Source organism: Heptranchias perlo, chromosome 44, assembly GCF_035084215.1.
Source record: "Heptranchias perlo isolate sHepPer1 chromosome 44, sHepPer1.hap1, whole genome shotgun sequence".
NCBI classification, from domain to species: domain Eukaryota; kingdom Metazoa; phylum Chordata; class Chondrichthyes; order Hexanchiformes; family Hexanchidae; genus Heptranchias; species Heptranchias perlo.
Genome location: NC_090368.1, coordinates 4803577 through 4830132, shown reverse-complemented (window position 1 = coordinate 4830132; position 26556 = coordinate 4803577). Strand labels below are relative to the sequence as shown.

At 51.6% G+C, this 26556-nt stretch overlaps 1 protein-coding gene across 1 annotated transcript; it reads right to left on the bottom strand.

The window, feature by feature from the left end:
- Positions 1-242: 242 nt before the first annotated feature.
- rfx5 (regulatory factor X, 5) lies at positions 243-19262 on the bottom strand. Its single transcript, XM_067975981.1, is given in 11 exon segments — positions 243-591; positions 593-1552; positions 2760-2851; positions 3957-4158; positions 6266-6347; positions 7023-7139; positions 8827-8961; positions 9861-9943; positions 11422-11455; positions 12619-12749; positions 19193-19262. Coding segments are annotated over 10 exon segments (1974 nt in total). The 5' UTR covers positions 12738-12749; positions 19193-19262; the 3' UTR covers positions 243-441.
- Between the last annotated feature and the right edge of the window lie 7294 nt (positions 19263-26556).

Genomic DNA, 26556 nt, shown 5'->3' with positions numbered 1-26556 from the left:
TGCTTCAGGCATGAATCCGGTATAAAAAAATTGTTGAGTGGGGGCGGCGGGGGGGGAACAAAACTTTCTACCGTCAGATTTTAACCGAGACGTTCATTTTTGTGTAGAAATATATGAAAACATTAAGACGTGTAATTAACAAAATATCAACCAATCGTCGCAAGGGGAAAAGAAAGTTTTTAAACAGATCGACATTTCGAATAGTAAGCTGCATTCACCACCGCCCACCCCTTCCCGCCCATCCCACCCACCACACGCCCCTTGCCAGGGGGAGGGTGTGAAATTCGACTTGGGCGGGCGGCGCACAATGAGCGGCCCGTTATACCTCCCGCCCGACATTCAGTCCTGTTGAAGTCGACGCCGAATCAATTATCAGGCCGGGCGTGTTACGGGTGGCTGAGGCGACACCACCCATTTTGTGCCGCCTGCCCTCGTCGAATGTCATCTCTCCTTCCGCCCACCCCCGCCCCAGCGAGTCTTAAGACGACCCCGGTGAAGGGGTACGAGCTGCCGTTGTTTCCGTTCTGTGGGCGCACGGCGCGTCGGCGGTTCTGGCCTTGGGCTCCCCGGCGTCCCGGCCCACCAAGCTGGCCACCGGCCTGATCACCGAGGTCTTTCGGGCCATCGCCGGCTCTGGGGGTCTGCCGTTGCTTCGCGGCTGGCCCGGGGCGGGGGGCCAGGGCGGGGGCTCGCCAGGGGAGCCGGCCCCGCCGTCCGTCGGCGCGGTCCCGGCCGGCTTCGATGAGTCCTCCGGGCGCGAGGAGGGAGGAGTCGCCGTCGTCGTCGTCTTGGCTGCGGCGCTGTCCGTTGCCGGTGAAGTTGCCGCGGCGGGCGGGGACAGCCGGGCAGTCGGCGGGGGGCCACCGGTGTCCTCAGGGCGGCGGGCGGCGTCTGGGTCTGGTCGGATGGCGGGGCTTCCCTCGGCGCCGGGCTGAGGATCCGGTGCCACCGCGCCCACTCTTCCACCGCCGCCGGGCACCGGGGGCTCATCTCCGCGGGCGGCCGCGCCGGTGGGATTCTCCCGGCCACGGTGGCCGGCCGTCACCTTCCTCGGCCGCCCCCGCTTCCTCTTGGTGGCCTTCTTCTCCCCCGCGGCGCCGGCGGCGGGACGCTTGCGGGGCAGGGCGCCGGCGGGCGACGGGCTCTTCGGCCGGGCGAGGCGGCACTTGGCCTCCTTCATCTTGTAGACCCTGGGGCGTCCCGGCGGCTCCTTGCTCTTGCGCGAGGGCACCTCCGGCGCGGGGAGCCGGACCGAGCCCGGGGCCAGGCCGGGGAGGATGACGGTGACTTTGGTCAGCAGCGGGACGGGCCCCGGGTTGGCGATCCCGGTGGCGTTGGCCCCCGGGGGCAGGGCCAGGGTGCCCACTTGGACGGGCAACGTCGACGGGGCCACCGCAACCAGCTGCTTGGCCTGCGACTTGGGCCGGATGGGGGCGAAGCGGTTTATCACACTGTCAACGTCAGTCGCCGCCGCCTGTTTCACTCGATTGGCCGCAGCGGCGTCATCTTTCCCACTCTGGGCATTCGGCGCCGTTCCTTTGGAAGCCTCTGTCTGTGTGGATTGAAAAAAGAAGAAATTGAGGCCCTTCCGCCTCCCTCGGCATGCCCGCGAATGCGTTTGTCCTGCCGGCGGTCAAGTGGGCGCCAAGGGCTCGGGACCTGGCACGCAGCCTGCGCCCGACTAACCGAGCCCAGCGCCCGAGGGCTCGGGAGAGGAGGACAGGTCCAGAGCTCCGGCTCCCGACCGCCGTCCGGTGACATGGGCCGGCCGCAACGCGAGGGTTGTGAGGACAGGACCGCACGTGGCTTACGATGCCTTCCAAAGTCCCCGCTCCAGAGGCTCGAGCGCAGAATCCAGGCCGACACTCCCGGTGCAACACCGAGGGAGCGCCGCGCTGTCGGAGGGGCCGTCATGCGGATGAGACGTTAAACCGAGGTCCCCCTCAGGTGGACGTAAAAGATCCCGCGGCCACTATTTCGAAGAGGAGCAGGGGGGGGGGGGGGGGAGTTCTCCCCGGTGTCCTGGCCAATATTTATCCCTCAACAAACAGCAAAAGCAGATTATCTGGTCATTTATCCCTTTGCTGTTTGTGGGATCTTGCTGTGCGCAAATTGGCTGCCGCGTTTCCTACATTACAACAGTGACCGCACTTCAAAAAGTGCTTCATTGTCTGTAAAGGGCTTTGGGACGTCCTGAAGTCGTGATAGAAATGCAAGTCTTTCTCCCAGGAGATGAGAGTGAATTCAATATGTAGGGGGTGCTTTAGCGATGTTGGTTGAGGGATAAACATTGGCCCAGGATGCCTGCTCTTCTTCCAATAGCGGCCGTGGGATCTTTTGCATCCACCCAAGAGGGGCAGACGGGGCCCTCGGTTTAACGTCTCACCCGAAAGACGGCACCTCCGACAGTGCAGCACTCCCTCAGTACTGGCGCCGGGAGTGTCGGCCTGGATTATGGGCTCAAGTCTCTGGAGTGGGGGCTCGAACCCACGACCTTCTGACTCTTGTCGGGGGGGGAGGGCCTGTCAGATTGTTGTAAAAACTCAACCGGTTCATTAACGCACTTTATGGGAAGGAAACCTGCCGTCCTTCCCCCCGGTCTGGGCCCACACGTGACTCCAGTCCCCACACCAACGTAGTTGACTCGTGAAGTTGCCCGGGCAGCCGCTCAAGTTGTACCGAACCACAGGGCAACTGGGAGTGGGCAATAAATGCCAGGGACGCCCACAGGCCGAGAATGAGCGATGAGCAGCACTCACCTGCGTGTCCGGTGCTCTCTCCTCGATGTCCTTCCCTGCGTTCCTGGGCTGCGGCCGGTGCTTTGGGTCTTTCTGGGATTTCAGCATGCTTTCTGCGGGTTCCGCCAGATAAACACCAGTGGGGGCGAACAGGAGACGGTTGCAGATTTCAAAAAGTAAGAAAAAAAACCTTCAACATTTCTTTCGTGTTAGCGTCAGTTTTCTTCCCTCAAGCTTTCTCCCTCCCCCCCGAAGATTACATAGAATTTACAGCACAGAAACAGGCCATTCGGCCCTACTGGACTATGCCGGTGTTTAGGCTCCACACGAGCCTCCTCCCACTGCTTCTAGTCCTTTCTCCCTCGTGTTTATCCAGCTTCCCCTTAAATCCATCTACGCTATTCCCCTCAACCACTCCATGTGGGAGTGAGTTCCACATTCTCACCACTCTCTGGGTAAAGAAGTTTCTCCTGAATTCCCTATTGGATTTATTAGTGACTCTCTTATATTTATGGCCCCCTAGTTTTGGTCTCCCCCCCACAAGTGGAAATATCTCCTCTTCGTCGACCCTATCGAGCCCCTTTCAACATTTTAAAGCCCTCTATCAGTTCACCCTTTAGCCTTCTCTTTTCTGGAGAAGAGAGCCTCAGCCTGTTTGGGTTTTTTTTTTAGATTTTGTGCTCAAGTCCCTGGAGTGGGGCTCGAACCCAGGACCTTCCGACTCGGAGGCGAGAGTGCGACCCGCTGAGCCACGGCCACCGAGGGCAATTACCGACGTTGCCTCCTTGTTGCAGTGCAGTTCCACGGGTGCTGGACGTCCTCCGGTGCCTCGCCCGAGTGGCCGTTTCTCACGCGGCCAGCGTCGGCGGGCTGTCAGACCGGAGGAGGGGAGGGGAATCACAGCGGTCATCATCCCAACTCCGTGGAGGGGAACTTCCAACAGGCAGTGAAATAAAAACAGGAAACGCTGGAAGCCTCGGTTTAAAGTCTCATCCGAAATATACTTGAAAAGGAAAGATTTGCAGGGCTATGGAGGAATAGAGTGGGGGGGGGGGAGGTGCGACTAATTGGAAGGCTCTTTCAAAGAGCCGGCACAGGCACGACAGGCCGAATGGCCTCCTTCAGTACTGTATGATTCTTGAAATCTGACCCTTTGAGGGATAGGTTCTGCAGCTTCAAACCGGGTCGAGCGAGGTACGCAGCCCTCTTGTCACTCACCTGTCATTAGCTCCTCCATCACCACCGTTGCGTTCTTGGTCCTGGGGCTGATGAGGTGCTCCATCACGAGGAATCGCGCCAGGTCCACGACCGTGTCAAACTGCCTCATCAGCACCCTCTGGGCCCACTCGCAGATCAGGCTGATGGCCGCCGACATCAGCACCTCGTTCTGATGCGACTTGTCGGCTTCCTTGGTGTCCAGCTGTCAAGAGGTCACACGCACACCACGTCCCGTTAGTTGGCTTTGGTGTCCCGCCCCGAGTGACAGCACGGGATGGGGGGTGGGGGGCGGTGGACAAGCAGATCGCAGCCCTGGCCCGTACGATTTCTCAAATCCACTACCTCTCTGTTCTCAGATTGAGTGACGACAGAAGTTACACAGGGTCCAGAATGGTGATTCAGTTCCCTTCTCCACTCCCTCCCTTCCTGAAGGTAGATACACGCACGCACGCCTCCAGCACGTGGCCCAAGGAGCCATTCCTCATGCGTGGGCCTAGACTGTCCTACCGTGGGGGGCGTCACAGCAGACCCTGATAACATAGGAACAGGAGGAGGCCGTTCAGCCCCTCGAGCCTACTCCGCCATTCAATCAGATCATGGCTGATCTGCACCTTATCTCCATTTACCCGCCTTTGCTCCATATCCCTCGATACCCCTTACCCAACAAAAATCTATCGATCTCAGTCTTGAAAGCTCCAATTGAACCCCAGCATTCGCAGCCTTTAAGGAGGAAGAGAGTTCCAGATTCCCACTCCCCTTTGTGCGAAGAAGTGCTTCCTGATTTCCGTCCTGCCTCTAATTTTAAGATTATGCCCCCCTCGTTCTTGATTCCCCCCCGCCCCCACCAGAGGAAACAGTTCCTCCATATCCTCACCCGCCGTCCCCGCACTCTCACACTTTCCCAGCGGGTACTGCAGGAAGCGATCAGAAGCTGATTTGCCCCCGCGGAGGCCAATTGTAGCCCCTCGGCCCCACCAGCTGAGATCATACGATTCGTCCCAGACCTGGGGGTAAGGTCGGAGACCTTCCTGAACAAAACAGACCTTTCACAAAAGCTCCGCTAAACCCTCTCCCCCCCACCAGGGATAAAAAGGACTGATGAAAACTCACAAACTGAAACTTGAACTCGGTTTCTCTCTGCTGCCTGACCTGCTGAGTTTTCCAGCACTTTCTGTTCCGAGTTCAGATTTTCAGCACCTGCGGCGTTTTGCTTTTGATAGAAAGGGACCCGGTAAAGCTCGTTTCAGATCACTCTGCACAGGAGTGTCTGACGCCCAATTGACCACAACTGCCGTACTACAATGCTTATTCGGAGCTGCACTTACGAGCCCTCCCACTTATTCAGGGAAGAGCTGGATGGTGTAATGGGGAGACGGTCGGGTTGGTTGATAATGAAAATTGAAGAGTAACTAGGTTCCAATTTACGAGGCTACTGATTTGCAGTTGGCTTGGAAAAATTAACAGAACCGCAGTGAAGGTCCCAGAGTCACGTGTGATAAAAGCAGAATTTAACCTATTTAGTCATCGTAAAAGAGTGCCCAATCAGTTTTGCTCTTACACATATTAAAAACAGACGTGCATTTATATTTCACGATCTCAGGACGTCCCAAACCGCTTTACAGCCAATGAAGTACTTCTCGAAGTGTAGTCACTGTTGTAATGTAGGAAACACTGCAGCCAATTTTGCACACAGCAAGATCCCACAAACAACAATGTGATAATGAGCAGATAATGTTTTTTTTAATAATGTTGGTTAAGGGATAATTATTGGCCCAAGACACTGGGGAGAACTCCCCTGTTCTTCTTTGAATAGTGGCCGCGGGATCTTTTACGTCCACTTGAGGGGGCAGACGGGGCCTCGGTTTAAGGTCTCACCCGAAAAGACGGCACCTCCGACAGTGCGGCGCTCCCTCAGTACTGCACCGAGAGGGTCAGCCTGGATTTTGTGCTCAAGTCTCTAGAGTGGGACTTGAACCCACAACCTTCTGACTCAGAGGCGAGAGTGCTACCCACTGAGCCAAGGCTGGCAACCTGACACGGCTCGGCAATTCCCTTGACACTCGAAAGTAAAGGACAATACAGAATAACAGAAACTGAATGTAATCTTTCTCGGACGGCGAGGCTGACTTGTGTCAGACAGGAGGAGACTGGAGTCAGTGAGCTGTGCAGTGAGGCATCATCTCATAGAAGGCCCTGTCTTGCAAAGGCAGATAATTAGGAATATTGGACAGCTTTCAAATGATGAGGCCACTCCTGTCCGGAACAATAACTGTGCGGTAAACACAAAGATAAACTGCAATCCTACTTACCGGGTCTGGAAGCTTCAAATCCAGGCTGGGAAGTGAAGGCATACTAACCACGGTCTTCCTCCTTATCCCACCATAGCAGTATGTTGGAAAGAGTTAAGTATTTAAAGTTAACAAGACCATCAACACCCAAGTGAAAAGACCGATGCAGAGATGACGAGAGAAAGTGTGCGAGAGGCAAAAGAGAGCGCAAGAAAGGAGAAGGCAAAGAGGACAGAAAGGGGAAAGAGAGAATTGAAAGAAGGACTTGCATTAATGCAACATTTTTCATGACCTCAGGATGTCCCAGAGTGCCTTATAGCCAATGAAGTACAGTCACTGCTGTGATGTAGGAAATGCGGCAGCCAATTTGCGCACAGCAAGGTCCCACAAACAGCAGTGTGATAAATGACCCAGATAATCTGTTTTAGGTGTTGGCTGAGGGACAAATTTTGCCAGGACACCGGGGAGAACTCCCCTGCTCTTCTTCGGAATGGTGCCATGGGATCTTTTACATCCGCCTCAGCGTGGCATCGGTTTAAAGTCTCATCCGAAAGACGGCATCTCCAACAGCGCAGCACTCCCGCAGTACTGGGAGTGGGAGAGTCGGCCGAGATTACGGGCTCGAGTCTCTGGAGTGGGGGCTCGAACCCACGACCTTCTGACTCGGAGGCGAGAGAGCTGCCCACTGAGCCACGGCTGATTCTTTCACCTCAATGGAAGTGACAAAGACACTTCTTCCTTTTAAAAGCAAAAGGACAAACAAGATGGAAAAGGATATTTGGATTGGCCCCGTCCTCCCAGCCGGCGAGCCTTGAAGTTCGGAAAGACGTCGCGCATGATTTTTCCAAAATTTGCCGCGCTCAGGAGCCGATAAGACAGATTGTCACAGTATCGTCTGTATTAAGGGAACAAAAGCGATCGGAAAAAAATAAATATTTGTTGAGCGTTTAACGTTCTTTCCTGTTTACTTTCGGCAGCACCTCCCAAACCAGTGACCTCCTGGGGCAAGGGCAGCAGGTGCGTGGGTACGCCACCACCTCCAGGTTCCCCTCCAAGTCAAATACCATCCCGGCTTGGACATATATCGGCCGTTCCTTCGTCGTCGCTGGGTCACAATTGCCGGCCTAACAGCCCCTTCACCACACGGGGCTGCAGCGGGTTCAAGAAGGTCGCTCACCGCCACCTTCTCAAGGGGGCAACTAGGGGGATGGGCAATAATAAATGCCAGCCTTGCCAGCGACGCCCGTATCCAGAGAATGAATTTTTTTTTTTAAAAAGACCTGCTCCCAGATCACCCTGTTGGACTCTAAGAATCAGCCCACAGATGGGACACAAGAGTAGTACTGAGGGGCCAGGTGCTCTCCAATATTCATTCCCCCCCTCCCCGCCTCCCAACATGTGCCTAGCTTCCCTTCAGTAGATCGCCCCCCACCTCCCCCCCCCGCCCGCCCCCAATAGTAAGGCCAAGATCCTGAACGTAGCGTGAAAGACCACATCCAGGAGAATGGCCGGTTCCGATGAAAGGTCATCGGCCTGAGACGTTAACTCTCTTTCTCTCTCCACAGATGCTGCCTGACCTGCTGAGTGTTTCCAGCATTTCACTTTTCCAGCATCTAAAGAGGAAAGATTGTTCAAATATAAAATGTGCTAAAAACCAACAGCGTAACTCAGAATGACATAGCACAGAAGGGGGCCATTCGGCCCATTGTGCCTGTGCCAGCTCTTTGAAAGAGCTATCCAATTGGTCCCACTCCCCCCTGCTCTTTCCCCCATAGCCCTACAAAATTTTTCCTTTTCAAGTATTTATCCAATTCTCTCTTGAAAGTTACTATTGAATCTGCTTCCATCAACTTTTCAGGCAGCGCATTCCAGATCTGCTGCTGTTATAATAAAATAGTATCAGTGTCTAACCTTCCTCTTTCCTTTCCCTTTTATTTCTCAAATGGCAAGTGTCTATCCCTCGTCCTCTCCGTGGCGGGGTTTGGTTTCATGGGTCCCTGGCACCATCTGTTACCCAAGTGTCCGTTCTTCCCGTGCGAGCGGAAACAGGGAGTGGCAGCAGTTCTATTGTATGGCAGGGGTCATCGTAGCCCAGCCCAGGCGTCCCACCAGGGGGTCACTGGGTAACGGCCAGGAGCAGGGAGCCCGGCCGATTTGAACTCTCGCCAGTGCCAAAAGCCCGCCCCAGCTGAAATCGACTGACTGAGCCCTGACTGGATGGGAACCTCCTGCTCTGTACGCCTCGGTGCCACACTGGGCAGTGCGACCAGATTACACTGAATTTACGGCACGCAACAGGCCATTCGGCCCAACTGGTCTGTGCTGGTGTTTATGCTCCACACGAGCCTCCTCCCTTCCCTCTTCATCTCACCCTATCAGCATATCCTTCTATTCCTATCTCCCTCATGCGTTTACGTGGCTTCCCATTAATTGCGCCCACGCCATTCAATGCGTCCACGCCATTCGCTCTCGAACCCAGGAGCTCCTCGTCCCTCAGACACCGTTGGCAGCGGACAAGAGGGGGAGGGGAACAGATTGGGGGGGGGAACGGCGGCTGCACCTCTCGTCCCTCAGGTACTTACTTGTAGGCGTCATACACGTCTTGCTTTGGCAGACAGGTGTCCGGGTGCTCTTCCAGGTGGTTCCTTATCCAGTTGCAAGCGTGCATTTGATCAGCGGTGCTCGAGGGGTACTGGTCGCTGCTGCTGATGTTGGTGCTGCAACGGGATCCAATGCACAAATCGCACGATGAGAAACTACAAACATTGAGGTCTATCTGATACATTTCAAATCAGTGCATGGGTTGAGTAATCCACTGGAAATCCCTCTGTAAACATTTCCTATGGAACATAGGAGCAGAAGGAGGCCATTCAGCCCCTCTAGCCCGTTCTACCATTCAATCAGATCATGGCTAATCTAATCTTACCCTCATTTTCCCGCCTTGGTTCCCTAACCCTCAATACCCTTACCTAACAAAAATCTATCAATCTCGGTTGTGAAATTTTCAATTGACCCCCGGCCTCAACAGCTTTTTTGGGGGGGGGGGGGGGAAAGAGAGTTCCAGATTCCCACTCCCCTTTGTGTGAAGAAGTGCTTCCTGACATCACCCCTGAACGGCCTGGCTCTGATTTTAAGGTTCCGCCCCCTTGTTCTGGACTCTCCCCCGACCAGAGGAAAGAGTTTCTCTCTATCGACCCGATCAATCCGCACGAGTGACAACTAACAGCAGGAATCAAGCACAACAGCAGCAGGGTGAAACACACCACCATATTTCCACAGATAAGCTTCTGCAAACACTGAGATTCAAGGTGCCACAACTCCCCCACTTGGAGCTCACACTCCCGGTGATGGACTGGGGTGGACAAATGTAAGGAGTCTTACAACACCAGATTATAGTCCAACAGCTTTATTTGAAATCACAAGCTTTCCTCCTTCGTCAGGTGAGTGACGAAGGAGGAAGCCTCCGAAAGCTGTTGGACTATAACCTGGTGTTGTAAGACTCCTTACGTGAATTATTTGGCAAGTCTCCTCAGAATTTAGAGCGAGGAGGTCTGAACTCTTCGAATTCTGGAAGCTCCCGTTTAGTACAATTTTTCAGCATGCGGCTGCTAAATACCTTTTCTCTCCATGGCTGGGGCCCGAAGGGAGCTGCAGATAGAGGTAGAGCTTCTCGGCATCTGAAAACCCTTTGACTTCTTGCTGCAGACAAATTGAGAGAAAGGAGAAAAATAACGTCAGTCTTCCATTAAAGGCTCCGAGTCCGCTCAGTTCCTTTAAAAATATCTATTCTCATTATCGAAAGGCCTGAAAGATGGAAAAGTTAATCCGACTGCAGCTCCCTGGACAGCTTAAAGATTTGCATTTCTGTAGAGCCTTTCTCAACCTCACGACATCCCAAAAGCGCTTTACAGCCAACAAAGTACTTTTGAAGTAATGTAATGAAGGAAACGCAGCAGCCAATTTGCACACAGCAAGATCCCACAAACAGCAATGTGATAATGACCAGATAATCTGGTTTCTTTTTAAAGTCATGTTGTTAGAGGAATAAATATTGGCCCAGGACACCGGGGAGAACTCCCCTGCTTTTTCTGCAAAAGAGTGGCCGTGGGACCCTTTTACGTCCACCCGAGAGGGGCAGGCAGAGCATCGGTTTAACGTCTCATGCGAAAGACGGCACCTCTGACAGTGCGGCGCTCCCTCAGTACTGGCACTGAGAGTGTCGGCCTGGATTGTGTGGGCTCCAGTCTCTGAAGTCGAACTTGAACACATGACCTTCTGACTCAGAGGCGCGATGTTCTGGGTGAGGTGGAGGCCTCGATTCTCGCTCAGCTGATTTCAGCAAGCGGCTGATCAGAAAGAACCACAGGAGGTGATGGCCTCCCACCCCCGCCGCCGATTGTCCCCAGTAATTCCTGTGGCAGAGGTCACCTGGGAGCAGGCCATACCCCACCCCGGCAGAGAGACGAAGATAAAACCGAGAAGAAAAACCAAGTCACGTCAATTTTCTGAATTAAGTCATCAAGAGGAACTCTTGAGAATCCAGTGAGGTCAAGTGGCAGAATCCCCTCCTGCAGTGGGGTCCAGCCCGCATCACAGGCTCAGCACTTTCGAGAACTTCATTCTCTCTAATTAGCCTCAATGGGGTTCCGTTCCGTGTGACCGAGCTTCCTCTGGTACCTTTGCCGCAAGTGGCGGGCGGACGGGCGGGCTATTTGGCCTTGGAGGGCATAGCAGCCTAGCCTGATCCGACCAGAGCACACGCTGACTTTCCAATAGGGGTTGGGCCAGAGCGATCAGGAGTGGGAAACCTTGCTCCTCCAACACCCACCCCACCCCAAACCCCGACCGCCAACTTCACTCAGGCACCCCAGCCAATCGTAGTAGCAAAGGTCCCGGCTGAGATTAGCACAGACTGGGATGCTAGGCGGGACGTTCCTCCTGTGCAGGACTCAATGATGGGGATTCTACCTCAGCCATCGTGACACAAATCACATCCGCTCCGAGGTGTACCCACCTGATAAGGGAGCGGATGAGGCAGGCGCACTTAACGCGCGGGCAGATCCATCTTAGCACGCTGTGGTGAGGCGCAGGACTGGGTACAATAATAAATAACTTACATTGATTGCAGAAATATAAGACCACCAAAGTGGGGGAAATAAAACAGAACAAGGACTTACCAAAACATTATCCACTTTGAACTGAACATTTTTGCTGTGGGGAATAAATACAAAGAATGCAGTTAACTGGAATCTTGGTGCATGCAATACTGACTGGGGGAAGGGGCAGGGCACCGAACTCCAGCAGGGTGAAATACAGCGAGTTGCTGATTTCATGAGTGCTTCTTCGACAGCACCTCCCATACCCGCGACCTCTACCACCTAGAAGGACAAGAGCAGCAGGCACATGGGAACAACACCACCTGCACGTTCCCCTCCGAGTCACACACCATCCCGACTTGGAAATATATCGGCCGTTCCTTCATCGTCGCTGGGTCAAAAATCCTGGAACTCCCTCCCTAACAGCACTGTGGGAGAACCTTCACCACACGGACTGCAGCGGTTCAAGAAGGCGGCTCACCACCACCTTCTCAAGGGGCAATTAGGGGATGGGCGATAAATGCCGGCCTCGCCAGCGACGCCCACATCCCATGAACGAATAATAAAAAAAAAGCTGCCAATCCCCCGTCTCTCCCTGTGTTACGGGCACACTGGCCGACTGCACTGGTCCAAACGGGAGGGTTTGCCTGCGATGTCGGGAAGTGGCAGCGGGCATGGGAGATCAAGGGATCCTCCCGGATGGATGGGAATTCTCGCGAGGTGCGAAACAGACAGGTGTCGGGCGGAGGTTTAAATGCGGGGAGGGGGAGGGGAGCAGCAGAGGTAAACTCCCCCCCCCCCCCCCCCCCACGGACTGCACATTTCAGCAGCAAGTTACTGAGCGTCACCATGAAGGGGGGGGGGGGGGGTGTGGCAGCAGGTGCTCTGCCCTCTTACTCTGGGTACTTATACCAGGGCAGAGGGCATCCGCTCCAGGTTAACCCCCTGAAAAGGGTGTGGCTGAGACGGGAACACTTAACGCGGGCAGATCCATCTTACCACGCTACGGTGCGGTGCGTGCGGTCCCATTATACTGTGCTGCTCTCGAGCGATACTTCTAAAGGAGCACCTCAAGGATCTAATCCTCAGGGGAACATCATTTCTCCCTCTGCCCTAGGGAGGGGGGATCCGGAGCATACCACGTCAGGGATCGGAGTGGGGGTGGGGGCAGAGGAACGAGACCCTCCATTCTTCGACTCCGCGGAGCAGCGCGTCCCACAAGCTAACGGACCGCGGGGGGGGGGGCTGTGCTAAAACACTCCTCGGTCCGCCTCTTACGTAATTGTGCCCTTTATCTTGTGCAGCAGGGTGCTGGGCTCGGTGTCCACCGCCTCGGAATCGGCTGCGGTCAGGCTCCCTCGGTGTGGGATCTGCAGCTGAGGCTCCTCCTCCTCCATGAGATCCAGTCTCTAGGAGAAATAACATTACACAGAGCCACTGACAGAACAGCGAACGCACAGGTCCTTCACACGACAGAGCTGCGGCCGGTCGTACGGCAGCAGCACAGCTCTCTCTGGGTCTGCTTCACTTTTCCGCAGCAGTTAATAAAACATTCGCAGGCTTTTATTCTTTCTTTTTCAACTTGGCTTGAGTGCACAACTCAACGCCTCGATTTTAAAATTCTCATCCTTGTGTTCAAATCTCTCCACGGCCTCACCGCCCCACCGCTCCTGATCTCCGTCACCTCCTCCAGCCCCGACAACCCTCCGTGATCTCTGCACTCCTCCAATTCCGGCCTCTTGCGCATCCCCGATTTTCATCTCTCCACCATTGGCGGCCGTGCCTTCAGCTGCCTGGGCCCTGAGCTCTGGAATTCCCTCCCTAATCCTCTCCGCCTCTCTCTCCTCCTTTAAGACGCTCCTTAAAACCTCCCTCTTTGACCAAGCTGTTGGTCGCCCGTCAAAAATATCTCCTTATGTGGCTCGGTGTCAACTTTTGTCCATTTACGCTCCTGTGAAGTTTTACTACTTTAAAGGCACCATATAAATGCAAGTTGTTATTGTAGTAATATAGAAGATTATGGGGTGATCTGATTGAGGTGTTTAAAATGGTAAATGGGATTAGATAGGGTGGATACAGAGAAACTATTTCCTCTGGTGGGGGAATCTTCAAGTTAGAGCTAGGGAAATTAGGAAGCACTTCTTCACACAAAGGCTAGTGGAAATCTGAAACTCTCTCCCCCAAAAGGCTGTGGATGCTGGGGGTCAATTGGAGCTTTCAAGACTGAGATCGATAGATTTTTGTTGGGTCAGGGGATCAAGAGATACGGAGCTAAAATGGGTAAGTGGAGTTGTGGTACAGATCAGCCAAGATCTAATAGAATGGCAGAACAATCTCGAGGGGCTGAATGGCCTGCACCTGTTCCTGTGACTGAGTTAAGAGTTATGAGGAAGGACTGGAGAAACCTGGAAAGGAGGCAGAGAATCCAAGAGTTATATAGGTTAGGAAATGGCATAAAAGAGTGAGGGCGCGAGTTGGTATGTTGGCGACAAACTCGTGCCCACCAGTACTGTACCCCAGTGGTATACAGTGACAGGCCTGTACCCACCAGTACTGTACCCCAGTGTTATACAGCGACAGACCTGTACCCACCAGTACTGTACCCCAGTGGTATACAGTGACAGGCCTGTACCCACCAGTACTGTACCCCAGTGTTATACAGTGACAGACCTGTACCCACCAGTACTGTGCCCCAGTGTTATACAGTGACAGACCTGTACCCACCAGTACTGTACCCCAGTGTTATACAGTGACAGGCCTGTACCCACCAGTACTGTACCCCAGTGTTATACAGGGACAGACCTGTACCCACCAGTACTGTACCCCAGTTTATACAGTGACAGACCTGTACCCACCAGTACTGTACCCCAGTGTTATACAGTGACGGACCTGTACCGACCAGTACTGTACCCCAGTGTTATACAGCGACGGACCTGTACCCACCAGTACTGTACCCCAGTGTTATACAGTGACAGACCTGTACCCACCAGTACTGTACCCCAGTGTTATACAGTGACAGACCTGTACCCACCAGTACTGTACCCGTGTTATACAGTGACAGACCTGTACCCACCAGTACTGTACCCCAGTGTTATACAGCGACAGGCCTGTACCCACCAGTACTGTACACCAGTGTTATACAGGGACAGACCTGTACCCACCAGTACTGTACCCGTGTTATACAGTGACAGACCTGTACCCACCAGTACTGTACCCCAGTGTTATACAGGGACAGACCTGTACCCACCAGTACTGTACCCCAGTGTTATACAGGGACAGACCTGTACCCACCAGTACTGTACCCCAGTGTTATACAGGGACAGACCTGTACCCACCAGTACTGTACCCGTGTTATACAGCGACAGACCTGTACCCACCAGTACTGTACCCCAGTGTTATACAGGGACAGACCTGTACCCACCAGTACTGTACCCCAGTGTTATACAGGGACAGACCTGTACCCACCAGTACTGTACCCCAGTGTTATACAGGGACAGACCTGTACCCACCAGTGCTGTACCCCAGTGTTATACACTGATAGACCTGTACCCACCAGTACTGTACCTGTGTTATATAGCGACAGACCTGTACCTACCAGTACTGTACCCTTGTTATACAGTGTCAGACCTGTACCCACCAGTACTGTACTCCAGTGTTATACAGGGACAGACCTGTACCCACCAGTACTGTACCCGTGTCTTTTTTTATTCGTTCACGGGATGTGAGCGTCGCTGGCGAGGCCGGCATTTATTGCCCATCCCTAATTGCCCTCGAGAAGGTGGTGATGAGCCGCCTTCTTGAACCGCTGCAGTCTGTGTGATGACGGTTCTCCCACAGTGCTGTTAGGAAGGGAGTTCCAGGATTTTGACCCAGCGACCACACCTCGCAAGTGCCTTGTTTTAATCGAGATGGCCCAAGAATAAGCAACTCGCCTTGGCGAGTTGCTGCAGTGCATCCTGTGGATGGTACACACTGCAGCCACAGTGCGCCGGTGGTGTAGGGAGTGAATGTTTAGTGTGGTGGATGGGGTGCCAATCAAGCGGGCTGCTTTATGCAAGGACAGACCTGTACCCACCAATACTATACCCCAGTGTTATACAGGGACAGACCTGTACCCACCAGTATTGTACCCCAGTGTTATACAGTGACAGACCTGTACCCACCAGTACTGTACCCCAGTGTTATACAGTGACAGACCTGTACCCACCAGTACAGTACCTGTTACCCAAGGACGGACCTGTACCCACCAGTATTGTATCCGTGTTATACAGCTCAAAAAATTATGAATAACATTTCCACTCATATAGCAGCTTATCACATCATCCAAAAGTCTCAAACTGAATGAACTGTTTTTTTTGGAGTGCATTAACTGTTCTTATGTGTTCAATGCTCTCTCTCCAGACACAATCCAGGTAAGGAGATGGTCTATAATTGAACTGTTGCGTGTTTTTTTACAATTCAGGTGGACAAGTGTGAATATTTCACGCTAATTTTTGCACTTTACTGAAATCCAAATGTCAAAAATGTGCGAGGATCAAATGGAGAGTTTACACAATACTGCCCCTTGCAACACAATTTTATATGCAACTTATATAATATCTATATAATCCCATTAAAAAGCTTACGTCTGTTTGCGTCCTGGTCCGATTATTCCCCCAACCCTCTAACCCTGCTTCACTTGAAGACTACACCGGGTCATAACGCTGCATGTGTATCTCCACAGGAGCCAGTTCGTTATAAAATGAAAACAGCACTAAAGTCGTGGTCCTAAGTATATTAAAGATCACAATATGCCCTCAAGACTTCAGACCACACCTCGCAAGTGCCTTGTTTTAATCGAGATGGCCCAAGAATAAGCAACACGGCTGAACATGCAGAGTACAGTTGTGTAGTGGTTATGTTACTGAAACAGTGATCCCAAGGCCTGCACTACTAATCCAGAGATTGCAAGTTCAAATCCCACCGCGGCATATTGTGAATTTGAATTCGGTTTAAAATGTCTGGCAATTAAGAAGCTGGTATCAGCAAAAGTGATCATGAAGCTATCAGATTACAGGAAAAACCCAACTGGTTCACTCCCATCCTTTAGGGAAGGAAACGTCCTTACCTGATCTGGCCTACATGAGACTCCAGTCCCGAACCGATGTGGTTGACTCCGAAGAGGCCGAGCAAACCACTCAGTTGTGCCGAAGAGAAGGGCTGTCACCACCTTCTCAGGGCAGCGAAGGGACGGGCCATAAATGCCGGCCTTTGCCAGCGACGCCCAAATCCCGAGAATGAAAGAGAAAGCAGCAGTCACAGGCAAGGACCCGAAGGCAGAAAAATCAGCTGATATCCATTTGCACAGAAAACCATGCTTACGCCACAAGACTTGGTCTAAATTCTGCACCTTTCCAGACTTCAGATGGCTGCACAAGTCGTTCAGTCTTTCAGCTGCCTGGTCCTTAGATGCCATCATATCATAGAATGATACAGCGCAGAAGGAGGCCATTTGGCCCATAGGGCCTGTGCCAGCTCTTTGAAAGATCTATCCAATTAGTCCCACTCCCCTGCCCTTTCCCCGTAGCCCTGCAAGTATTTATCAGATTCCCTTTTTGAAAGTGTTTCCTATTTCTCATTGAATCTGCTTCCACCACCCTTTCAGGCAGTGCATTCCAAATTATAACAACTCGCTACGTAAACATTTTTTTTCTTCATGTCGCCTCTGGTTCTTTTGCCAATTATCTTAAACTTGTGCCCTCTGGTCACTGATCTTCTGCCACTGGAAAGAATTTCTCCTTATTTACTCTCATCAAAACCCTTCATGATTTCGAACACCTCTATTAAATCTCTCCTTAACCTTCTCTGCGCGAAGGAGAACAATCCCAGCTTCCAGTCTCCCCACATAAAACCTTACTCCATGTTGAGCACATTACTGCATTTATTCTCTATATAACACGCTGTTAGGTATGTGTTAAAACACACAAACACCCAACAGTCACCTCTACGTCTCTTTAAAAGGTTGCTAACCAACTTTTGGACAACTTTGGAAATGTGTGACACCCACAGCCATGGGGCACCACTCCAGACAAAACGCCTCCTCCCTGCCAGGGAACGGCTCCAAGTGCATTTTTTAAGGAAAGCCTCCGAGTCCAGCACTCGGGCACGTCATCCGGGCTGACATTTCACGGCGGTACTGAGGGAGTGCCGCGTGGTTAGCAGAGCTGTCCTTGCAAGGAGACGTTAGACTGAGGACCCGGCCTGCCTGTTCAGCTGGACATTAAAGATCCACAGCACCATTCAAAGAAAAGCAGGGAGTTCTCCAGTGCCCTGGGCCAACCTTGCTCTCTCAAATATTACCACCGGAGAGAGATAAACCAGTCACTCATCTCATTTGCTGTTGGTGGGATCTTACTGTGTGCAAATTGGCAACCATGTTTGCCTACATAACAACAGTGACTACACTTCAAAAGCAAATAATTGGCAGTGAAGTTCTTTGGGACATCCTGAAGACACTACAAGGCGCTAGATAAATGAAAGTTTATTCTTTCTTAAAGCCCTAATATTTTCCCCCTCCTCTCCTGAAGGCGCTCACTCTTGCTGGGTTATGGTTCCACAGATATCAGGTGCTTTCCAGAAGCTGGCTCAAGTGGCCAAGTCAGTGAGCATCTGCGGAAGGGAGTACGGAGAGGGCTTCACGGCCGAGTTTGACCTTGTACTCAGACCAAGTTCAAGTACGAGCATTTTCTAGCGGGGGTCACTGGATAGCAATCAGGAGCAGGAACCCCAGCTAACTTCCTCTCCCCACCCCCCCGACTTTCCTAACCCAGTGTTTTCCAACAGAAATTGTTGAGTAGCCACAGCAAGACCGTTTTTTTTTAAGCCACATGCACTAATTTTAGCAGATAACATCTTACACACAAGACAGGTGAAAGTACTTCATGCGTGTACATTTACTTAACAAACATCTACCACCATTCATTAACCAAGGAAGTAAAGCAGCCACAACGATCAAAAAAAATACTCCCTGCTTTTTGTCCTACCATTTTACAACGCACAAAAAGATTAAAGTTCACATGACCACGGCTTGCGGATATGCGTATTGAGATCACACACCCAACGACTATATCAATTCCTCACTTTACTAATCAATTATCCACATCTGTATTCCTAATTAGTCTCATATGGTTAGTGACCAACATATTCGACAACACTGCCTAACTAGCCACAACTTTCATTTATACAGCATCTTTCACATAGCAAAACGTCCCAAGGCGCTTCACAGGAGCGTTACCAACTTGACTCCGAGCCACAGGAGGAGAGGTTAGGGACAGGTGACCAAAAGCTTGCTCAAAGAGGTAGGTTTTAAGGAGCGTCTTTAAAGGAAGAACATAAGAAATAGGAGCAGGAGTAGGCCATTCGGCCCCTCGAGCCTCCTCCGCCATTCAATCAGATCGTGGCTGATCTTCAACCTCAACTCCACTTTCCTGCCCGATCCCCATATCCCTTGATTCCCCTAGAGTCCAAAAATCTATCGATCTCAGCCTTGAATATACTCAATGACTGAGCATCCACAGCCCTCTGGGGTAGAGAATTCAAAAGATTCTCTGTGTGAAGAAATTCCTCCTCATCTCAGTCTTAAATCCCCTTATCCTGTGACTATGCCCTCTAGTTCTAAACTCTCCAGCCAGGGGAAACAACCTCTCGGCCTCTACCCTGTCAAGCCCCCTGAGAATCTCATATGTTTCAATGAGATCACCTCTCATTCTTCTAAACTCCATTCTACTCAACCTCTCCTCATAGGTCAACCCTCTCATCCCAGGAATTAACCGAGCGAACCTTCGATGCACCACCTCTGCGGCGAGTGACTCACCTCCTGACTCCCCAAAGCCTTTCCACCATCTACAAGGCACAAGTCAGGAACGTGATGGAATACTCTCCACTTGCCCGGATGAGTGCAGCTCCAACAACACTCAAGAAGCTCGACACCATCCAGGACAAAGCAGCCCGCTTGATTGGCACCCCTTCCACCACCCTAAACATTCACTCCCTTCGCCACCGGCGCACTGGCTGCAGTGTGTACCATCCACAGGATGCACTGCAGCAACTCGCCAAGGCTTCCTCGACAGCACCTCCCAAACCCGCGACCTCTACCACCTAGAAGGACAAGGGCAGCAGGCACATGGGAACAGCACCACCTGCACGTTCCCCTCCAAGTCACACACCATCCCGACTTGGAAATATATCGGCCGTTCCTTCATCGTCGCTGGGTCAAAATCCTGGAACTCCCTTCCTAACAGCACTGTGGGAGAACCGTCACCACACGGACTGCAGCGGTTCAAGAAGGCGGCTCGCCACCACCTTCTCAAGGGGCAATTAGGGGATGGGCGATAAACGCCGGCCTGGCCAGCGACGCCCGCATCCCACGAACGAACGATAAAAAAAAAAGAGAGGTGGCTGAGGGAGCGAATTCCGTTGCGGACCAAAGCAATCGTGGCGTCCCTGCTGCCGCCCAGGAGATGATCAGAACTTTGGAGCTGGCCCTTTGGCACATCAGGGTGCATTCACCAAGTGGAGACTTGGGGGAAACACAGTGTCTGTGAAAAGGGAGGGAGGGAGGGAGGGAGGGAGGGGGGTTAGTGCATGGAGCCCTAGGGCAGAGGAGGGGGGTTCAGAGTATTGGGGTCAAAGGGTGGAGAGGGTGGTAGGCTGTTGTAGGAGGAAGGGAGGGAGGGAGGGAGGGAGGGAGGGGGTCATAGTATTGAGGCCAATTGTCCCCCTCCCCCCTCCCTCTTTCCTCAGGCCTACCCCTCCTGCTCAAACCCCCCCCCCCACTCCATGACCACACTCCCATCACCCATGGCAATCCTCTCATCACTCCCCCCACACACTCCATCTCTCTCTCCCTCTCCCCCCCCCCCCTCTCACACTGGGCCCCTGAGGGGCGCCAGAGGCCGAATAAAAACCTTTTAACCGCCTTTTGCCCCTCACAACAGATTAAAAAAACCAAATACCTTAAAACAGCTCGGCCTCGGCCCGGAAGTCACGCCCCCCCTCCTTTCACCGCGCCCCCGCCGATTGGCCAACCCCGCGCCGGAACTGGCGGCCCCGCTCGCCGATTGGCCGGGCGCGCTGTCAATCATTCCGCCATGTAAACATTGGAGCGGGCCCAACGGCGGATTCGGCTCGCCTTTTCATTTTCCAAAACAAAAACCCCCCAGGAATAGCCGACCGGTTTTCGGAAATAATTCGTGTCGCCACCGACAATTGTTTGTTATTTTATTTTTTTTGAATTCGGTTTACAAGGGGGGAAAAAAAAGCTGCCCGAGTCAACCTAGCTTGCTTAACGGGAAGGTCGGCCCCCTCTCCTGATCCCATTGGACGCTCGGCTGCGGATCATGGCTTCTCATAGGGCGCACCGGCTGTCAATCAAGCAGGAGGCCATCACGTTAGGTTGACGGCGCATATTTAAGCGCCGCGCGTCCGATTTGAGGCGCGGAAAACGGTAAGAGTGATGTTTGTGGTGGCGATAACCAGTTTATTTGGGGTTAAGGTATTATATTTATTAGTTTTTTCCTTCCCCCTCAGCGATTTGTAATGGAAGTGTTCAAAAATCTGGTCATGTTTTATAAAATTAAACGGGGGGGGCGGTTACCTCAAGTCACACACTAACTTGGGAGCGGCCTGCTCGTCGCTGATTGGCTTACAGGGTGTGGGTGGGTGCGTAATCTATGTTCTGATTGGTCAGCGGCCACGTCAGTCACCTTAGTTTTCAAGTTAGGTTGGAGTGCGGAGAGGCTTTTGAATATTTGAGATTTTAACCTAATTACTTAAGCCAAATATTTGTTATTTTGAACCAGTGAAGGAACTAGCACGATTTACCTGCTGTCCTATGTTTAACCCCCAGACATCCAACAAATCCAGGGAAAAATCTCTTCAATTCATTCTTGGGATGTGGGCATTGCTGGCGAGGCCGGCATTTATTGCCCATTCCCTAGTTGCCCCTTTCAGAAGGTGGTGGTGAGCCGCCTTCTTGAACCGCTGCAGTCCGTGTGGTGACGGTTCTCCCACAGTGCTGTTAGGAAGGGAGTTCCAGGATTTTGACCCAGCGATGATGAAGGAACGGTTGATATGTGCCCTAAGTCGGTTGGTGTGTGACTCTGAGGGGAACGTGCAGGTGGTGGTATTCCCATGTGCCTGCTACCCTTGACCTTCTAGGTGGTAGAAGCTGTGGGTTTGGGAGGTGCTGTCGAAGAAGCCTTGGCTGCAGTGCATCCTGTGGATGGTACACACTGCAGCCACAGTGTGCTGGTGGAGGGAGTGAATGTTTAAGGTGGTGGATGGGATGCCAATCAAGCGGGCTGCTTTGTCCTGGATGGTGTCGAGCTTCTAGAGAGTTTTTGCAGCTGCACTCATCCAGGCAAGTGGAGAGTATTCCATCACACTCCTGACTTGTGCCTTGCAGATGGTGGAAAGGCTTTGGGGAGTCAGGAGATGAGTCACTTGCTGCAGAACACCCAGCCTCTGACCTGCTCTTGTAGCCACAGTATTTATGTGGCTGATTCAGTTTAGTTTCTGGTCAATGGTGACGCCCCCCGCCCCCCCCCCCCCCCCAGGATGTTATTGGTTGGGGGGGGGGGTTCAGCTATGGTAATGCCGTTGAATGTCAAGGGGAGGTGGTTAGACTCTCTCTTGTTGGAGATGGTCATTGCCTGGAACTTGTCTGGCGCGAATGTTACTTGCCACTTATCAGCCCAAGCCTGGATGTTGTCCAGGTCTTGCTGCATGCGGGCTCGGACTGCTTCATGATCTGAGGGGTTGCGAATGGAACTGAACACTATGCAATCATCAGCGAACATCCCCATTTCTGACCTTATGGAGGGAAGGTCATTGATGAAGCAGCTGAAGATGGTTGGGCCTAGGACACTGCCCTGAGGCACTCCTGCAGCAATGTCCTGGGGCTGAGATGATTGGCCTCCAACAACCACTACCATCTTCCTTTGTGCGAGGTATGACTCCAGCCACTGGAGAGTTTTCCCCCTGATTCCCAATGACTTCAGTTTTACTAGGGTGCCTTGATGTCAAGGGCAGTCACTCTCATCTCACCTCTGGAATTCAGCTCTTTTATCCATGTTTGGACCAAGGCTGTAATGAGGTCTGGAGCCGAGTGGTCCTGGCAGAACCCAAACTGAGCATCTGTGCGCAGGTTATTGGTGAGTAAATGCTGCTTGATAGCACTGTTGATGACACCTTCCATCACTTCGCTGATGATTGAGAGTAGACTGATGGGGTGATAATTGGCTGGATTGAATTTGTCCTGCTTTTTGTGGACAGAATATACCTGGACAATTTTCCACTTTGTTGGGTAGATGTTGGTGTTGTAGCTGTACTGGAACAGCTTTATTTTCAGTTTGAGATACTGAAATAATTAATATAATCCAATGGTAACACTAAAATATCGAAGAATCTTACAGCACAGAAGCAGGCCATTCGGCCCATCATGCCTGTGCTGGCTCTTTCAAAGAGCTGTCCAATTAGTCCCACACCCCTGCTCATTCCCCGTAATCCTGCAAATTTTTCCTTTTTTAAAGTACATTTGCAATTCCATTTTGAAAGTTACTATTGAATCCACCACCTTTTCAGGCTGTGCATTTCAGATCCTAACTTGCTGCATAAAATAACTTTTCTTCATCTCCCTTCTGGTTCTTTTGTTAGAAATCTGTGTCCTCTGGTTACCAACCCTCCTGCCAGTGGAAACAGTTTCTCCCTATCTACTCTGATCAAAACCTCTCATAATATGCACAATTTAATTTTAATTAAAATGCAAGTTCAAAATGAAGTGTTTTTTTTTCTGGTCGATTGAGTGTATGGCACATGGAGAAATCTATTCTCATGCGTAATAGTCTGCAAAATAAGTTACTGAAGCGCAGATTGACAACGGCAAAGGCTTGAAAACCCCAGTGCGTGCAGAGGTATTGGTAGAAATCTGCTCATCACATGGCTGTTTTTAGGAGCTTGCTGTGTGCAAATTGGCTGCCACGTTTCCTTCATTACAACAGTGACTACACTTGAAGTGCTTCATTGGATGTACAGTGCTTTGGAACGTCCTGAGGTTGTGAAAGGTGCTGTATAAATGCAAGTCTTTTTTTTTGTGACGTTAAAGAGACAAGGTATATTAACCATATCTTCACCTTTTTAGAGGCAGAATAATATATTGTGCATTATGTGGTTATAACCCTCCAACTCACTGTTGCCAATGCCATGGCAAATCTGCTGGTACATTATAAGAGGGCATGGTAGAACACAAAATGTTATAAACTGGGTGGTGAAGGACAGAATACTAGAGCCCGGTCTTCAGTTGCTTCCAAGCCTTTGTTCAGAGTTCCACATTACACACTTGGAAATATATCGCCTTTCCTCCATCGTCAAAAATCCTGGCACTCCCTACCTAACAGCACTGTGGGAGAACCTTCACCACTCGGCCTGCAGCGGCTCACCACCACCATCTCAAGGGGCAGTTAGGGCTGGGCAATAAATGCCTGCCTTGCCAGCGATGCCCACATCCCATCAACAAATTTTTTTTTTAAAAAACCACACCCAAGATCAGCTCTCTTATAAATGGATATGGGTTCCCAATTGATACGCATCACCTGAATACAATTAACACTAATTGATATAAATCACAATTAACAAAATCCAGCTGGAAATAAGTGCCAAAAGTGCAATATGGAAAGACGTAAGAGGAAAAGGGAAGCAATTTGCTTTTGCAGCCAAAAAATATTCAGGGCCCTTAATATATTGCTATATTTTTGTGTCTCTTAATCATCATGGTGAGGGAAGTTTTTTTGAGAATGGAATATTTATATGTTGGGATGTGGGTGTCGTTGGCAAGGTTGGCATTTATTGCCCATCCCCCTAGTTGCCCCTTGAGAAGGTGGTGGTGAGCCGCCGCCTTGAACCGCTGCAGTCCCGTGTGGTGATGGTGCTCCCACAGTGCTGTCAGGGAGGGGAGTTCCAGGGATCTGACCCAGTGGCAATGACTGAATGTCCTGGTCAGGATGGCGTGTGACTTGGAGTGTGCTGCTACGGTCTTGCTGCTCTACTGCTTCTCGGTTAGCAGCAGTCGCGGGGCTAGGAGATGCTGCAGTCAGAATCTCCTGCAGCCCCGGTGGTGGAGGGGGTGGACATTGAGTCTGGTGGCGGGGCTTCGATCAAACAAACTGCCCCGTTGTGGATGGAGTCAAGATTCTTGAGTGCTGTTCTGGCTGCACCTATCCAAGGTGACTACTTCCTCGCACTCTTGACTTTCTCACAAAGGCTAATGGAAATATGGTGTTCACCTTTTCCCCCAAAAGATGCTGGGGGACAGTCGGAGCTTTCAAGGCTGAGATCGATAGATTTTTGTTGGCTAAGGATATCGAGGGATATGAAGCCAAGGCGGGTAAAGAAGGAAAAAACTTGCACTTATATTGTGCCTTTAACAACTTCAGGACGAGCCAAAGCACTTTACAGCCATTGTGGTACCTTTTTGAAGTGTAGCCACTGTCGTAATGTGGGAAACGCAGCGGCCAACTTGCACACAGCGAGATCCCACAAACAGCAATTTGAAAATGACCAGCTAATCTGTTTTATTGATTTTTATAGGTTGATGGAGTTGATGTACAGCCCAGCCATGATCGGATTGAATGGCTGAGCTGGCTTGAGGGGCTGAATGGGCCTCCCCCCAGTTCCTGTGAGCCTTGCAGATGGTACCTGGTGTCTCCTTTGTACTGTACATGGGTCAACTGAGAGTGCATCACCCTCGCGTTTGCTGCAGTCCCAGAAGGCCGATTTACACTGGCTTTTTCAAACCCTTTCCCTGAAGCCGTTTTTCAAGCCCCATGATGTTTGGTGACTGCCTGCACCAGGAAGAAAGAGTTTGGGAGCCAAACCGCGGAAGACTGTGTTTACACAGAGATCTGCAGTTCAGGATTTGCCTTTCAGTTCCAAGTGCTGATTTCCTGTTTGTGGGGCCCAGTTATGCACATGTTGGCAGCCTCCAAAACAATAGTGACTGCGCTCAAAAGTGATTCATCGGCCATGAAGCTCTTGGGATGCCCGGAGGCCATGAAAAACCACATAACTATTCGAAGATGAGAAGGGGAGCTCTCCCCGGTATCCTGGCCAATATTTATTCCTCAACCAACATCACTAAAACAGATTATCTGGTCATTTATCTCGTTGTGGGACGACAACAACAACTACTTGCATCTATAGAGCGCCTTTTTAATGTAGTAAAACGTCCAAGGGGTCTTGCTGTGTGCAAATTGGCTGCTGCGTTTCCTAAATGACAAGTGACTGCACTTCAAAAGTCCTTGATTGGCTGTAAAGCGCTTTGGGACGTCCTAAAGTCATGAAAGGCGCCATCGAAATGCAAGTTCTCTCTCCTTTCTCACAGGAGCTCGTGAGAAGGGACACACTGCCCCAAAACTCCAGGCTGTTCTGATCAAGATGTCATTGTCGTTCTGATCGAAAACCAAACAGCTGGCAGGATTTTAAAATTTTTCTTTGTTAGTTCTGGGGATGTGGGCGTCGCTGGCAAGGCTGGGACTTATTGCCCATCCCCTAGTTGCCCTGAGGGGTGGTGGGAGCCCCCGCTATGTAGCAGTTTGATACAACAGAGTGGTTTGCTGGGTCACGCTGGCATGGGACTGTAGTCACATATAGAAATCCATGTTTTTCTTTCTTTATAGCGCCTTTCACAACCTCAGGCTGTCCCAGATTTACAGCCAATGAGGTACTTTTTGAAGTGTAACCACTGTTGTAATGTAGGAAACGCAGCAGCCAATTTGCGCACAGCAAGATCCCACAAACAGCAATGTGATAGTGACCTGTTTTCAGTGATGTTGGTTGAAGGATAAATATTGGCCCTGGACACCGGGGGAGAACTCCCCCTGCCGTTCTTCCAATAGTGGCCGTGGAATCTTTTACGTCCACCTGAGAGGAGCAGACAGGACCTCGGTTTAACGTCTCATCCGAAAGACGGCACCTCCAACAGTGCAGCACTCCCTCAGTACTGGCACTGGGAGTGTCGGCCTGAATTTTTGTGCTCAAGTCTCTGGAGTGGGGACTTGAACCCACGACCTTCTGATTCAGAAACGAGAGTGCTACCCATTGAGCTATGGCTGACACAAAAGACCGGACTGGGTAAGGACGGCAGGTTTCCTTCCCTACAGGACATTAGTGAACCAGTTGGGT